The sequence below is a fragment of the Alosa pseudoharengus genome, unplaced genomic scaffold, assembly GCF_046254945.1.
Source record: "Alosa pseudoharengus isolate Yale_2024_CS ecotype anadromous, Long Island Sound unplaced genomic scaffold, YU_APseudo_1.1 YU_APseudo_1.1_scf_3, whole genome shotgun sequence".
In the NCBI taxonomy this organism is placed as follows: Eukaryota; Metazoa; Chordata; class Actinopteri; order Clupeiformes; family Clupeidae; genus Alosa; species Alosa pseudoharengus.
Genome location: NW_027468718.1, coordinates 17040577 through 17053336, shown reverse-complemented (window position 1 = coordinate 17053336; position 12760 = coordinate 17040577). Strand labels below are relative to the sequence as shown.

General features: G+C 42.8%; 1 protein-coding gene across 2 annotated transcripts; it reads right to left on the bottom strand.

The window, feature by feature from the left end:
* Positions 1–7984: 7984 nt before the first annotated feature.
* On the bottom strand, positions 7985–11841 carry LOC143099643 (uncharacterized). 2 transcript variants are annotated; one of them, XM_076262548.1, is made up of 8 exons: positions 11724–11841; positions 11061–11179; positions 10575–10958; positions 10274–10490; positions 9971–10105; positions 9276–9734; positions 9086–9195; positions 7985–8529 (listed from the first exon to the last, which is right to left on the bottom strand). In XM_076262548.1, the coding sequence occupies exons 6-8, from the start codon at positions 9424–9426 to the stop codon at positions 8218–8220; spliced, it is 573 nt and encodes a 190-aa protein (XP_076118663.1). In that variant the 5' UTR covers positions 9427–9734; positions 9971–10105; positions 10274–10490; positions 10575–10958; positions 11061–11179; positions 11724–11841; the 3' UTR covers positions 7985–8217. Both variants share the same exon structure in this region; 1 of them encodes a protein (XP_076118663.1).
* Positions 11842–12760: the final 919 nt, after the last annotated feature.

The window sequence follows — 12760 nt, the reverse complement described above, 5'->3', positions numbered from 1 at the left end:
TGAAATTTTAATGTCCATCAATTGTGCACATGCTAAACTGCAGTTCCTCTCATTCCGAGCAGAATTGGGACACTCACTTTTTGAAAAATAACTAATGGCGGCCTTACATTGTACGATTTTGGTCTGTTTTCACAGTCGGCGACTAAATTTCCAAAGTCGTACAGAAATCGTGGGAGTTGTACTGGAATCGCGGCGCGCTCCCGTCAACTAGATCGTTAAATGTAAGGTGCCAATCTTAGCGGTTTTAAGTCAGTCGGAGTCAGTGTTTTCCTAGTTTTGCCGTTACGACAATATCAAACATGTTTGATATTATCGCAAGTCTTTCCTAGCGTTCATGGGCTTCGGAAAAACCTTTATCCGAGTAAAAAACATCATCATTCCGCGTCATTCACGTCACTTAATGTGTGAGTCAGAGGTCGGAAACTGGGGCTAGATTTTGCTAACAGAGTTGCCCAGTTAGGGGCTCGTCATCACTTTTGTCGTCATGTTGTAGTTCGTTTGTAGTCCATGTGGCCTTTCATGTCCAAGAGTTTTAATGTGAACTTGGGAATTTGCCGTTTTTGTCACTTGAAAGCTGCATATCTTTCTTTCACGAGCATCTTACACTATATTTTAAGCAAATACAGTTGTTTGTTTAGGATTAGTGAGTGTATGTTTTAACCTTTGTTGTGGCATCCGTGTTTGTCACACATTCCGATGGCAAAGCACATGAACACTTGCTGTCGGAAAAACAAAGTAGCCATGGGGGCGGTCCTTGTCATTCCAAGGTGCTCTGAATGCACCATTACTAGTCGTGGCTCATGCAAATAGTGACGTGAATAATATAAAAACCAATAGTGACTTCTGTCCAACACCAAACAGGAAGGGGCAAAGTAGGCGACAGCTCTATATCGGTTAGGGATGTCACGCATGAAACAATGCTGCAGAAACACGAAAATATGACTGAGTTTTGTAGGCTCATTCAAGAGCGCAGGGTAGGTCTACGTCCAGTATTTTACGACCTATATTTTAATTTAACATAGCCTAGCCTACTGGTAAGAGATCGTTCAGGGATGGATAATGAGCGTTGTTTAAGATTAAATTACAATGCCAGACACCTTCAGATATAAGAGACCCCCTCAGATTTTTGACTTTGTTGTTTTTATGGGAGCCATTCCTCACTCTAAGGGAGCTCGGCTCCCTCTGGCTCCCACGTAATTCGAGCACTGCTAAAAAGACTATTTAACAGCTGTCGTGGAAAAAGTCCACTTCCGAATCCAATTTTCCAATTAACAATTACCACTTGACTATTTAGTAATTTAGCACTCTGGAACAAGGCGTCCGAAGGAGACAATGTAGACAGAAGATTTTCTGAGGACTGTTGATCTTTATTCTCCATATTGCAATGATAGTACAGCCTAACCAAAGTCCAGACCAACCGTCAAAGCAATAGGGAGGAGATGTCCGCTGGGGCCCCCGACGAAATCTGCCTACGGAGGGCTATACACTATATTTTATACCCCTTGGCCCTCGAGAAGTGCCACCCTCTCACGTCATCCCCAAAAACACCTTTCACCAATCAGCATTAAGCAGGATCGCTTACATTGGTGGAAACCATCTTCCCATCATGCATAAAACTATATGCAAACCTGTCTAATGCATAGGAAACATATGTAAACTAGAGGTTTTCTGGTTCTTTCCAGTTTGGGGAAATAGGGCCTTCTTATCTGATTCTCTTCCTAGCTGGACAGGCTCTAAATCATAAGACACAGCGGCCTCCTATTCCCTGTCCTGTCCAGTGCTCACCAGCTGGATAACACCCCCTTCCCTTGACCATGTAAGGAGGAGATGCTCCTCATCCTGGTACCCCCAGTATTTTTCCACTCACCCCACTCCTCTGACAGTTGGTCTGGCCTACACAAGATACAATGACCTCACCCTGCTCACAGCACATGCAGTGACATAAAAACATATGACACTCATGACTACATTCTTCTAAAACATGAAAACCCATGCAATATTATAAACCCTTATGAAACCCATGATTACATCCCTTTAAATCATGAAAATCCACCATACAGCTTCAGGTGATACAAAATGCAGCAGCTAGGATTCTAACAAAAACTAAAAGAACTGACCACATTACTCCAATTCTTAAGTCCTTGCACTGGCTTCCAGTAAGTCACAGAATTGACTTTAAAGCACTATTGCTTGTTTATAGATCAGTAAATGGAGCAGGACCTAAATACCTGTCAGACATGCTTCAGCAGTACACACCTTCTCGTCCTCTCAGGTCCCAGGTGAAAAACCTGCTAGTAAAACCTACTGTTAGAACTAAACATGGTGAAGCAGCTTTTAGCTGCTATGCGGCTCAGCTGTGGAACCAACTTTCGGATGACATCAAAAAGACCCCAACTGTAGCCAGTTTTAAATCTAGACTGAAGACCAAACTGTTCTCAGATGCTTTCTGCTAACTGTGCCGAGTTACAAATTCTGAATCTGCCTTGATAATTATTCTACTTTGTCTTTTATTACTTTTTTACTACTTTTGCCTTTGTTTTTTGCTTACTAATTATTCTTTATTATGACCGCCGCGCAGCGAAGCGGCGGTCATATAGGTTTAGTCAGATTTTTTTTTTTTTTTTTCTTTTTCGCATGTCCAAATTTCTGTCAATGATTCCCGGAACACTGAAAGACCGGGGTAGACGAAACTTGGTGGGCATGTAACCCCATATGGATAGCATGGAACCATTGTTTTTCGTTTTGATCTGTAGCCCCCCCGCTGGACTGCACCCCCCGAAAGGAGGGTAGGGCAGACACAGTTTTCTGTGAATATCTCGAGAACCGTAAGGTTTAGGAGGACCATTTTTTTTTGTATGTTGATCTCAAGGGGCCATGTCAACCCATTCCATAACCACTCATTTCATGTATAGCGCCACCTAGTTAAACACAAAAAAGTAAAAATGAGGTGTTGTAATCGCAGGTATCTGTGACCTAACATAGTCAAAACTGCAGGAAATTGGAAGTGTAGGATCATTATGACACCCTCTGAATGCACGCCAAGTTTCGTGGAATTCCGTTCATGGGGGGCCACACAATAAATTAATTTATGTTACTATACACCAACTGGCCTGTAGGTGGCCGGAGAGAGTTTTCTGTGAATATCTCGAGAACCGTAGGGCCTAGGAGGTCCACCTTTTTTTTTGTATGTTGATCTCAAGGGGCCATGTCAACCCATCCCATTACCACTTATTTCATGTATAGCGCCACCTAGTTAAAAATTAAAAAGCAAAAAATTAGGTGTTTTCATCACAATATCTCTGGCTGACAAGGTCAAAACTGCACAAAATTAAAAGTGTAGGATCATTATGACACCCTCCGAATGCATGCCAAGTTTTGTGTACTTTCGTTCATGGGGGGGCCTTACAATAAAATAATTTATGTGTACATTTAGTGACGTACACCAACAAGGATTCCCGGGACACTGAAAGACCGGGGTACACGAAACTTGGTGGGCATGTACCCCCACATGGATAACATGGAACCGTCATTTTTCGTTTTGATCTGTAGCCCCCCCGCTGGACTGGACCCCCCGAAAGGAGGGTAGGGCAGACACAGTTCTCTGTGAATATCTTGAGAACTGTAGGGCCTAGGATGACCATTTTCTTCCGTATGTTTGCCTCCAGGGGTCATGTTAACCCATTTCATGTGCACACATGTGCACAAACAGATATACACACACACACACATACATTCACAGTAATCATACGTATGACACATACTCACACAGTAGACATATGTACGCTTGCATGCACAGGCACATACGCAGGCACAAACACAAGCACGCACGCACACCCACACACACTCACACACACTCACACACACACACACACACACACACACATAACATAAACATAACACAAACAATCAAGAATTTCTCAGAATTATAAACAGGCAAGATGGAGGTGGGGTTGTATAAAATTAATTTTACATGAGAAATCTATGAACTAATCATGTTTTGGTACTTGTTGTCTAGCAGATACCAGTGAGAACTGAGTGTGGATAATGCAATTTAGTGAGACAGTTAGAATCATATAGGCCTTTCAGCGTGATTTCTTTTTGTGGAAAAAATGTGCTGGACTGGGCGGCGGTCATATATTGTACCGCTCTGCGGTACATCTAGTTTAGGATGTGTTACTGTAGAAAATATTGTTACACATGCACGTGATGTTTATGAAAGGCCAATTCCGACCCGTGTCACCCCCGTGTCCGACCCGACCCGCATCCGACACAGTAGAATATTTTTCACCCGTTTCATCAAAATGTGCGGGTCACCCGTTGGGTACCCGCGGGTACCCGAACCCGTGCAGGTCTGATCTGTAGGTAGGTCAACTCTAGACTAGCATGTAAACAGAAAGTCTAATCAGCAAGTCACAATTCAATGACAAAATAGGCTAGTAAATGAACTGTAGATACAATCAAGACAGAATAAACATGTTCACATCACATCACATTTTTTCATCACATAGTCTCTGGACCATACTGGGGCATGTCGCATCCTTGGTACTCTTGGAGAGGAGATTGGAGAGGAGACTGTTTTCCATCGGATAACAGGTAAGGTTGAAAGGTTGGGTGAACTTAAAGTCCTTTTGCAATGATTCCAGGCTTGCGGACGCGGACAGAAGATCCAACTTGAAAAGTGGGTGGTGTAATGTAAGGGGAAGGAAAACTTGTATTTTGTAAAAGGATTTAAGTTGAAGACTTTGTTATTTGACCTGTGACCTCTAGTTCCTGTTAAGGTAAAAAGAAGGCAGCCATTTTAGTTTGTCTAGAGAGAGAAGAGGCACATGTAATGATACAGAAGTTGGAAGTGATGTTTGCCCTGCACATCTAATCCTGGGGTTTTCTTGCGGTAAAGCCAGTAAGTTTATTGATAAACGAAAAGGAAAGTTAGTTATTTTATGTGACTACTTGATTTGGTCAATTAGAAGTATACTTACCTGAACGGATAAATGATTAGCATAACCTGTAAAAGAAAGAAGTTATCCTATAATTTGTAGCATGTTATACTTACCTGTGTAATTTGTATTTATTGCAGTTTTACCTTTTCTTCATTAAATTCGTCCAAAAACGACACTCTGCCTGTTCCTTGGGGAAGATAATGAGGAAACGAGTTTAACTTGCTGTTTCATGCTAGATGAGAACAGTACAGGTGGTTTTGCACTCCGTTGTTTGTCTGTATACCGTTTTGTTTTCTGTTGCTTCTTCTGGATGTTCTGTTTCAGGTTTGTGTGCTCTGTAAGAGGCAATGTGGAGTGGAGACCTCTGATATGCAGCTTTGTATTGAATGGTCTACCATGCAGTAGCTCGGCAGGAGACACTGAGGTCATAGCATGGGGAGTGGCTCTGTATGTGTGCAAAAACTCAGTGACAAAGGCTTTCAAAGGTTTACCTTCGATGTTGGCTGTCTGTAAGCAGTCCTTGAATACTCTGTTGAAGCGTTCTATTTCCCCATTTGCTTGTGGGTAATACACGGAGCTGCGGCAATGCTCGATATCTCTGTCAGCAAGGAAGGATTCAAACTCAGCTGAAACAAACTGAGGGCCATTGTCAGTGACCAGTTCGAGTGGATTTCCTTCCCTACTAAACACAGTGGCAAGAAAGTTCATAACAGTCATTGAGGTAATACCTGAACAGAAGGCAATCTCAGGCCATCGGCTATAGTAGTCAATGAGAGTTATCGCAAAGCGGCAGTCAGGAGGTGCAGTTTGAATAGGTCCCACAATATCCACAGCTACCTTTTCCCAGGCTGCAGTTGGAGAAGGCACAGGTTGTAGTGGGGCAGCACGGGTGATGGCAGTTTTGTCATGCTGCAGGCAGGTAGAGCATGACTTAATGGCAGACTCAACCTGTGAATCTATGCCAGGCCACCAATACAAGTTTCTCAGTCTTTGTGTTGTGCGAACGATCCCTTGGTGTGTGGCATTAGCTAACTGAATGAGCTTTGATTGCAGAGCTTGAGGTACGATCACACGATGAGTGCCGCGAATTCTGTAACTATCCTGCACAGCCAGTTCATTCTGGATACGAAAGTAAGGTGTGATGACAGGATTTAGGCTTTTTGCATTCCCAGGCCATCCTTTAGAAATGTAGTGTCTCACCTTCTGTAGGACCGGGCATACATCACAGGATCTTGAGAGCTCTTCAGCCGTGACGGCTGCAAAGTCAGCTGACACAACAGCCACCATCTCCAGCTCAGGATCTTGATGTTCTTCTGTAACGGGAAGAGGCAGATGTGACAAGCAATCGGCTGTAACATTCTCTCGCCCTGGTTTGTATTCAATGTTATAGTTAAAGCACAACAGGCGAGCAGACCATCGGGCTATTCTCATGCCTGCACGTCCAAGGCCTTTGGTTGAGAGTAAGGTAGTCAGAGGGCTGTGATCTGTTCTTAAAGTAAAGTGACGACCCCACAGGTAAGTGTGCCACTATTCAGTCGCCCAGACACACGCTAAAGCCTGTTTTTCAATTGTAGAGTACTTGCGTTTGCACTCGGTCAGTGCTCTAGAGGCGAATGCAACTGTCTGTTCTGTATGGCCCTGGATCTGTGTCAGCACAGCGCCAATGCCGTAATCTGACGCATCTGTTCTGACGACTGTTGGCAAGGAAGGATTGAACAAGGCAAGAGCAGGACTTGTAGCTATGATGTCTTTAACTCGGGAGAAGTTTTCTTGAGCCGCCTCAGTCCAATGGAAACCAGTAGACTTTCGAAGTAGAGCATGAAGAGGTTGTGTGGCGTAATTGGGAATGAACTTTGAATACCACGCAGTCAGACCAAGAAAAGAACGTAGTGACTGAGCGTCATGAGGAGGGGGAGCCTGAGCCACAGCTTGAACATGGCCAGGGTCTGGTTGTAGGCCAGAGGCAGAAATTAGATGTCCAAGAAAGGACAACTCGGTCATCCTGAAGTGGCATTTAGCTGTGTTTAGCTTCAACCCACTCTTTTGTAGGCAGTGAAGGACTGCTTTCAGTCTTGTGTCATGGAGTTCAGGCGTCTCTCCGTATACAATGATGTCGTCCAGATGGCATTGCACACCTTTTTGATCTACCAGGATCTGGGACATCATCCGTTGGAAGGCACTAGGTGCTGAGGCCAAGCCGTATGGGACTCTTGTAAAACGAAAAAGTCTGTCATGCGTTATAAACGCTGTAAGATCTCTGCTGCTTGGGTGTAACTGGACTTGATGGTAGGCATTTTGCAAATCAATTGTGGAGAACAGAGTTGCACCACGGAGCTCAGTAAAGACTTCTTCGATGTGTGGCAAAGGGTGACTGTCTATCACCACCGCTCTGTTTGGCTCACGTAAATCCACACAAAGACGAATGCCACCAGTCTTTTTCTTCACGACCACCAGAGCACTGCAAAAAATAAGAAAATTTAGAAATAAGCATGTCTACAGAGGAATTTGGAAGGCTTAACATAAGCTGAAAATGCTGGTTTTAAGATCAGATTACCGGTACTTATAATTGTACTTTATACAGCTCCAAATTAAGTGAAATATACTAAATATAAGCATAAAATGCTGGTTGTAAAATGAGATTACTTAAATGTAATCTTTTTACAGCCTCAAAATAAGTGAAATATACTCAAATATAAGCATAAAATGCTGGTATTAAGTCTAGATTACTTAAATGTAAACTTTTTACAGACTCAATAAGTGAAATATACTAAATATAAGCAATTACATATTTTGTTTACTTACTTTTAGCAAATTAAGCTTAAGATTAGTAAAATAAATATATCAAATTTAGAAGAAAATACTCAGTATTAGTGAAGAATGACTAAGCTCTGTCTTAATGCAAGCTGGTTTATCTTGAAACAAGGTTTACTGCATCTTTAAACCTTAAAATCTAAAGCCTGTCCTTATTGTTAGAATAATGGTACAGAAATAACAACCAGAATGGCTTAGAAGATAACATTTATTTAACATCAGCGAGTCAAGGTTGCTATAGACATTTGAATACTTTTCCATAAAAATAAAAACAAATCTAAAAGCAAAAAAGAGCCAAAAAACTTCTCAGCCCTCTTAGTTATGTTTTTTCAATTGAACGTATCCTTTGAAATACAGGCCTCGATGAAGTAATACCTCAGTGACATTGTATAAGCTTGCGCAACACACACAAAACTATTGTTGGCACAGCTAACAATAATAAGAACAGACATGACAAAATACTCAGCTACTTCTCAATGAAAGACTTCCAATCAGCCATTGCTTTCTTGTAAGCACTAGTGGCATCTTGATCGTGGATTGTGTCACCAATTACCTCTGTTTGAATAACTGACAGGAGAGTAGCAACACATTTCGGATATCTTAAGTGCAAAGTGTAGTAATATGCCATTAACACCAGCATCCCGTCTGAGAAATCTTCCTGAGGGAGGGTGGTCACAGGTACGTTACCCACAGCCACGATGATGGTTGGTCCATCAGAAAGCAGAACTGGGGAGGAGAGAGGACGTTTCTCCAGGTACAGGGCAGGGTCTTCGCCTGACTGGAACAGAATAAAAAGAACAATGTGTAGAGAGTGAGAAGACATAAAAATGTATTGAGTCAGGTGTATGTGTATTATAAAAATCATTTTAGATTAAATGATCAAGTTTCACCAATGACTTCAGCACTCTTAAAATAGTCATTATTAAAAACACTCACAAAAAATACTGATTTATTATCACCCTGGAAGAAATAAGCAAGAATTACTTCAAAATGGGACGTGGGGACATGTGTTCAAAAAAAACATTTGTTTGACAGATCAAGGTGTAGGAATTTAGGATGGATTAAAAACTGATACAAGCTGATGCAAGGTGGTATATTTTTAATGTTTCTGGAATGAATGAATGGATTAATTAATCAAAGGTTTTGAAACATGTCTTGGTATTCCTTTCTGTGAACACCATTTGAGGGACACAAGAGGCACTTATGTTTTCCCCTTTTTGGAAAAAGTAGGTCATATCTGTGATTGTGAACTTAGGGTGTATTGTTATTTGAACATGCACAACAATGTGAGCAAATAAGAGGACAGTAAGGAATCAACACAAAAATGTTCTTACCTTCAGGACATGAAGAAGTGCCTCACAGCTATTCCCAAGCTTCTTTGGTGGTGAAGTTGGTGAGGGGAAAAGGGATGGGAGTGCATTGAAGAGGGCGAGCGTGAACTCCACTAAAGAATAGAAAGATTGGTCTGAATGGTCTGAATATGGTATAAATCACAATACATTTGCATATGGAACAGCAACTTACCTCCACGGACATCCAATGGAAAAGGGGGTTTCAGGGCTTTCTTCCACACACCATAGAACTGCACCTTGGCACAAAAGTCTGCCCATCTTCCTTTCACTTCCTCGATGTATCTGCTGTTGGTGCCACCTACTATGCGCCTCAGCTCATCCATTGCCTAAAACATTGTGCACAGTTATTAAACCATCGGCCATTTAGAGCACAGACAGTAATTCAAGTGCAAGTATTGAAAAGAAAATCATACATTTCGAACATCTTTAAAGCATGGATATGCCTCAAAGATTTTTGCAGGTCGGTCTTCTTCCCTTGTAACATCTGCATCAATGAAAGCCCGTCTGGCCTCAAACTCAAGGTCCAAAACTTGAGCAACATCGCTTTGATTGGGTTTTGCATTTGGCTTATTGTACATGTTGCTCAAGGTTTTGTAGTGCCTAGCCTGCATCTTCAGACTGTCCTGGCCGACTGAAATGGCAAAAAACAAAGCTGAAACACTTCAATGTAAACACAATATTATTGCATTATTATGCAGGTCGGTCTTCTTCCCTTGTAACACCCAAATCAAGTCAATGAACTTAGGTGAAATAAGGTAAATACAATCAAAATTTTAATTGAATCTCCAACAGTTTAGACTCTGATTTGCCGCTCTGAAAGCCATCATCATGGATAACAGGCTGAGAGGTGTGCTGAGGTGGGCTTACCAACATCCTTTTCAGGTGTGGTTGGTGAAGCTATCACAGTCCTGAGTAAGGAGCCTGAGGCTGATGCGGGTGGCATCAGAGAGGTTTTGGTCTTTGGCTTCCTTGGCACAGAGGGGGGTAGTTGTGCTGGGGATGCTTTTATGGGAAATAATGAAAAAAAATCTCAATACAATTAAACACATGATGACAAGCAAAACAGGCAGATAAACACAGTGCATGCCTAGCCATGAACTCTGGTTCAACAAATACAGACAACAAGTTGTATGACAGCACCCCTTCATTTTTTGCCCACAATTTGCACACCTGCACAAGAGTTGTCCTCGCTGAGGTCATCATTGCTCTCAAGAAGTACGGTGGTATCACTCGAGTTGCTTGTGTCTGTCCAATCTGTCTCCATGTCTTGGTTGTTTGCACTGAAGAGAGCCGTCTTTGCCACTCCTCTTTGTGGTACAGAGCCCTGCCTCTTCCGTGGGGACCTCATATTTTGGAGTCGCTTGTACATTTTGGTGTAGATGGTGAGCTGTGGTAAAAGAATGTTGATACGTTGTTTGTCTTGTTGCTGACCTGCCCACAGTTTTGGTTTAGATAAAAAAATAATACTTACATATGGCATGTTCAGATCATCAACCCGTAACATTGGGTAATAGTCTATAATCTTCTGTGACATGGCTCTCATTTCCAATTTTGACGGGTATCTGACTTCTTTCCCCATGGGACTAGCACGCAGGATAGCAACCATACTGGTTATGGTGTTCCTTACAAGTCTGCAACATAGCTCCTTGGACATTTTGTAATTTTTTTCCTTTCTGTTGCAGAGCAGTGCAAAGTATTGACTACGCACCATGTCTAACTCTGAATCTGTGTACACCACATACTCTGGAGGGTCTGGCATTTTCATTTTTTTTTCAGCAGATATGAGGGTTGAGGTTTGAGGCTGGCATGGTGGCATGGCACAATTTCTGGCATCTTGGTCCGTGGTATTTTCACACTATTAGGATTATGTGGGATGAAAACAAAATGCATTAGAACCATAAAACATATGGTACAATTCTGACTTTACTCATTTTTACTCATTCCAATGTGTGTTTACATTTTCACTGATGAAATTCCAAAGTTTCTTTCTTTTGAGGAAATTCTCTGGGCCAGGAAAAAGATCCCTCAGGTCATCCCGGCTAAGGCCTTTCAAAGCCTCCTCATCAATACTGGCAGCTGTAAGATATATGACAAATATCCATCTTTAGATAAAGCAATAGCAAGCTACAGTACCAATCAATTTATTTAGTAAGGCTATATACACTGCAGCTAGAAGGTAGTGAAGCACCAGAGGCTGAGGGCATTTTTTGTTAAATTTAATTGAGACATAGTTAGATTAATCTGACAATGTAAAACACTCCACATATTTTACATGAAAGATTGCCATTTATTGATTCTCAAGAGTCCAAGCTTCCAAATAAGGTATAATGACCATGCTACATAATGGGGGGAGGGGGGTAACCTTCCCGCCAGCGGGAAACTGCAGACCTCATGATTTTAAAATGTGAGATTTCTATTTCACAACCATATATTTTGCTTTAGAATTCTGACTCTTGCTTCACATTTTTCACCCTAAGCATATTTTAAAGTCGTTCAGCAAATGAAAAATCCAGCAAGCAGAAAAATGTTGGATTTCAAATAAGGTATTCAGCTAAGAATGTGCACTCTATAAATAGCATCAATACATTAACGTTAGATATAAACTTTATTCATGACTTACCCTCCAACACCGATAGAGTGGCATCGTCAAAAGTATCCATCCCGGATTCTTCAGCTCCCTGATGTCTTAACAGGCGGTACCTTAGAACTACCTGGGAAAACCCATAGGCAAACAGAGCTCGTTACCAGCGTGTAAAGGTGCACATCAGCTATCAACTAGCTAGCAAATACCCCGGCGGACAATGTTTGAAAAACAGTAACTCATCACAGCAACAACCTTAAGGTTACTCACGTAACCCCGGTTCTCTGATAGCACGTCGTCACTACTTTCCTGTGTAGGACAGCACCCATCGTAGTTCCCTCTGTGAGGAAGAGTGGGCGTTTCCAGGGCCTTAGCGCAGCGCAGCAGGCTGCTGAGATTGCGACAGGGCGATGGCAGTGACGCAAGGGATTCAATCCGAGCGACGCCATCCATCGCTGAACAGCCCTCATGTATAAACGGCCGAGGGGAACGACCACCAAGGCTGACGCCATGAGGCCCAGGAGTCTGCGGCAGACCCTGAATTTCACAGTAGCCCCTCTGCGGAAAAGCGCGAGGCATGCGCGGAACGCTTTGACTCGTTCCGCTGACAGGCACACTCTGAATGAGACGGAGTTTAGAGACAGCCCTATGAAGGTGGTGATCTGACACGGGCGCAGCACGCTTTTCTCCCAGTTTATTCTGAAGCCTAGTAACAAGTGCTCTGTTAGGAGAGCCGTGTGCTGCTGCGCTTCCTGGTATGAGTGCGCGGCCACCAGCCAATAAAAGTAATTTATTGGCTGGTGGCCTCGATAAAAGTAGCCAGACGTAAATCTTTTTCCCGAAGCGGCGCGATAGCCGCTTCGGTGACCTTGACGAAGACTCTGGGGCTGAGCGCAAGGCCAAATGGGAGGGCAAGCCACTCGTAGGCCACACCTCGAAAGGCAAACCTGAGGAACTTTCTGTGGGGCGGATAGATCGGGACGTGTAGGAACGCATCGGTCAGATCCACTGAGGTGAACCAATCGCCCGGGCGCACGAAGCGCATTAATGCGTCGTTGGTTAGCATGCTGAACCTG

Excerpts from the sequence above, each read along its gene's own strand:
- LOC143099643 (XM_076262548.1), bottom strand. The coding sequence starts at position 9,426 with ATGGATGAGCTGAGGCGCATAGTAGGTGGCACCAACAGCAGATACATC. Across the intron at positions 9,196-9,275 it reads TCCATTGGATGTCCGTGGAG|TGGAGTTCACGCTCGCCCTC; the intron begins GTAAGTTGCTGT and ends TCTATTCTTTAG. Across the intron at positions 8,530-9,085 it reads CACTTCTTCATGTCCTGAAG|TCAGGCGAAGACCCTGCCCT; the intron begins GTAAGAACATTT and ends ATTCTGTTCCAG.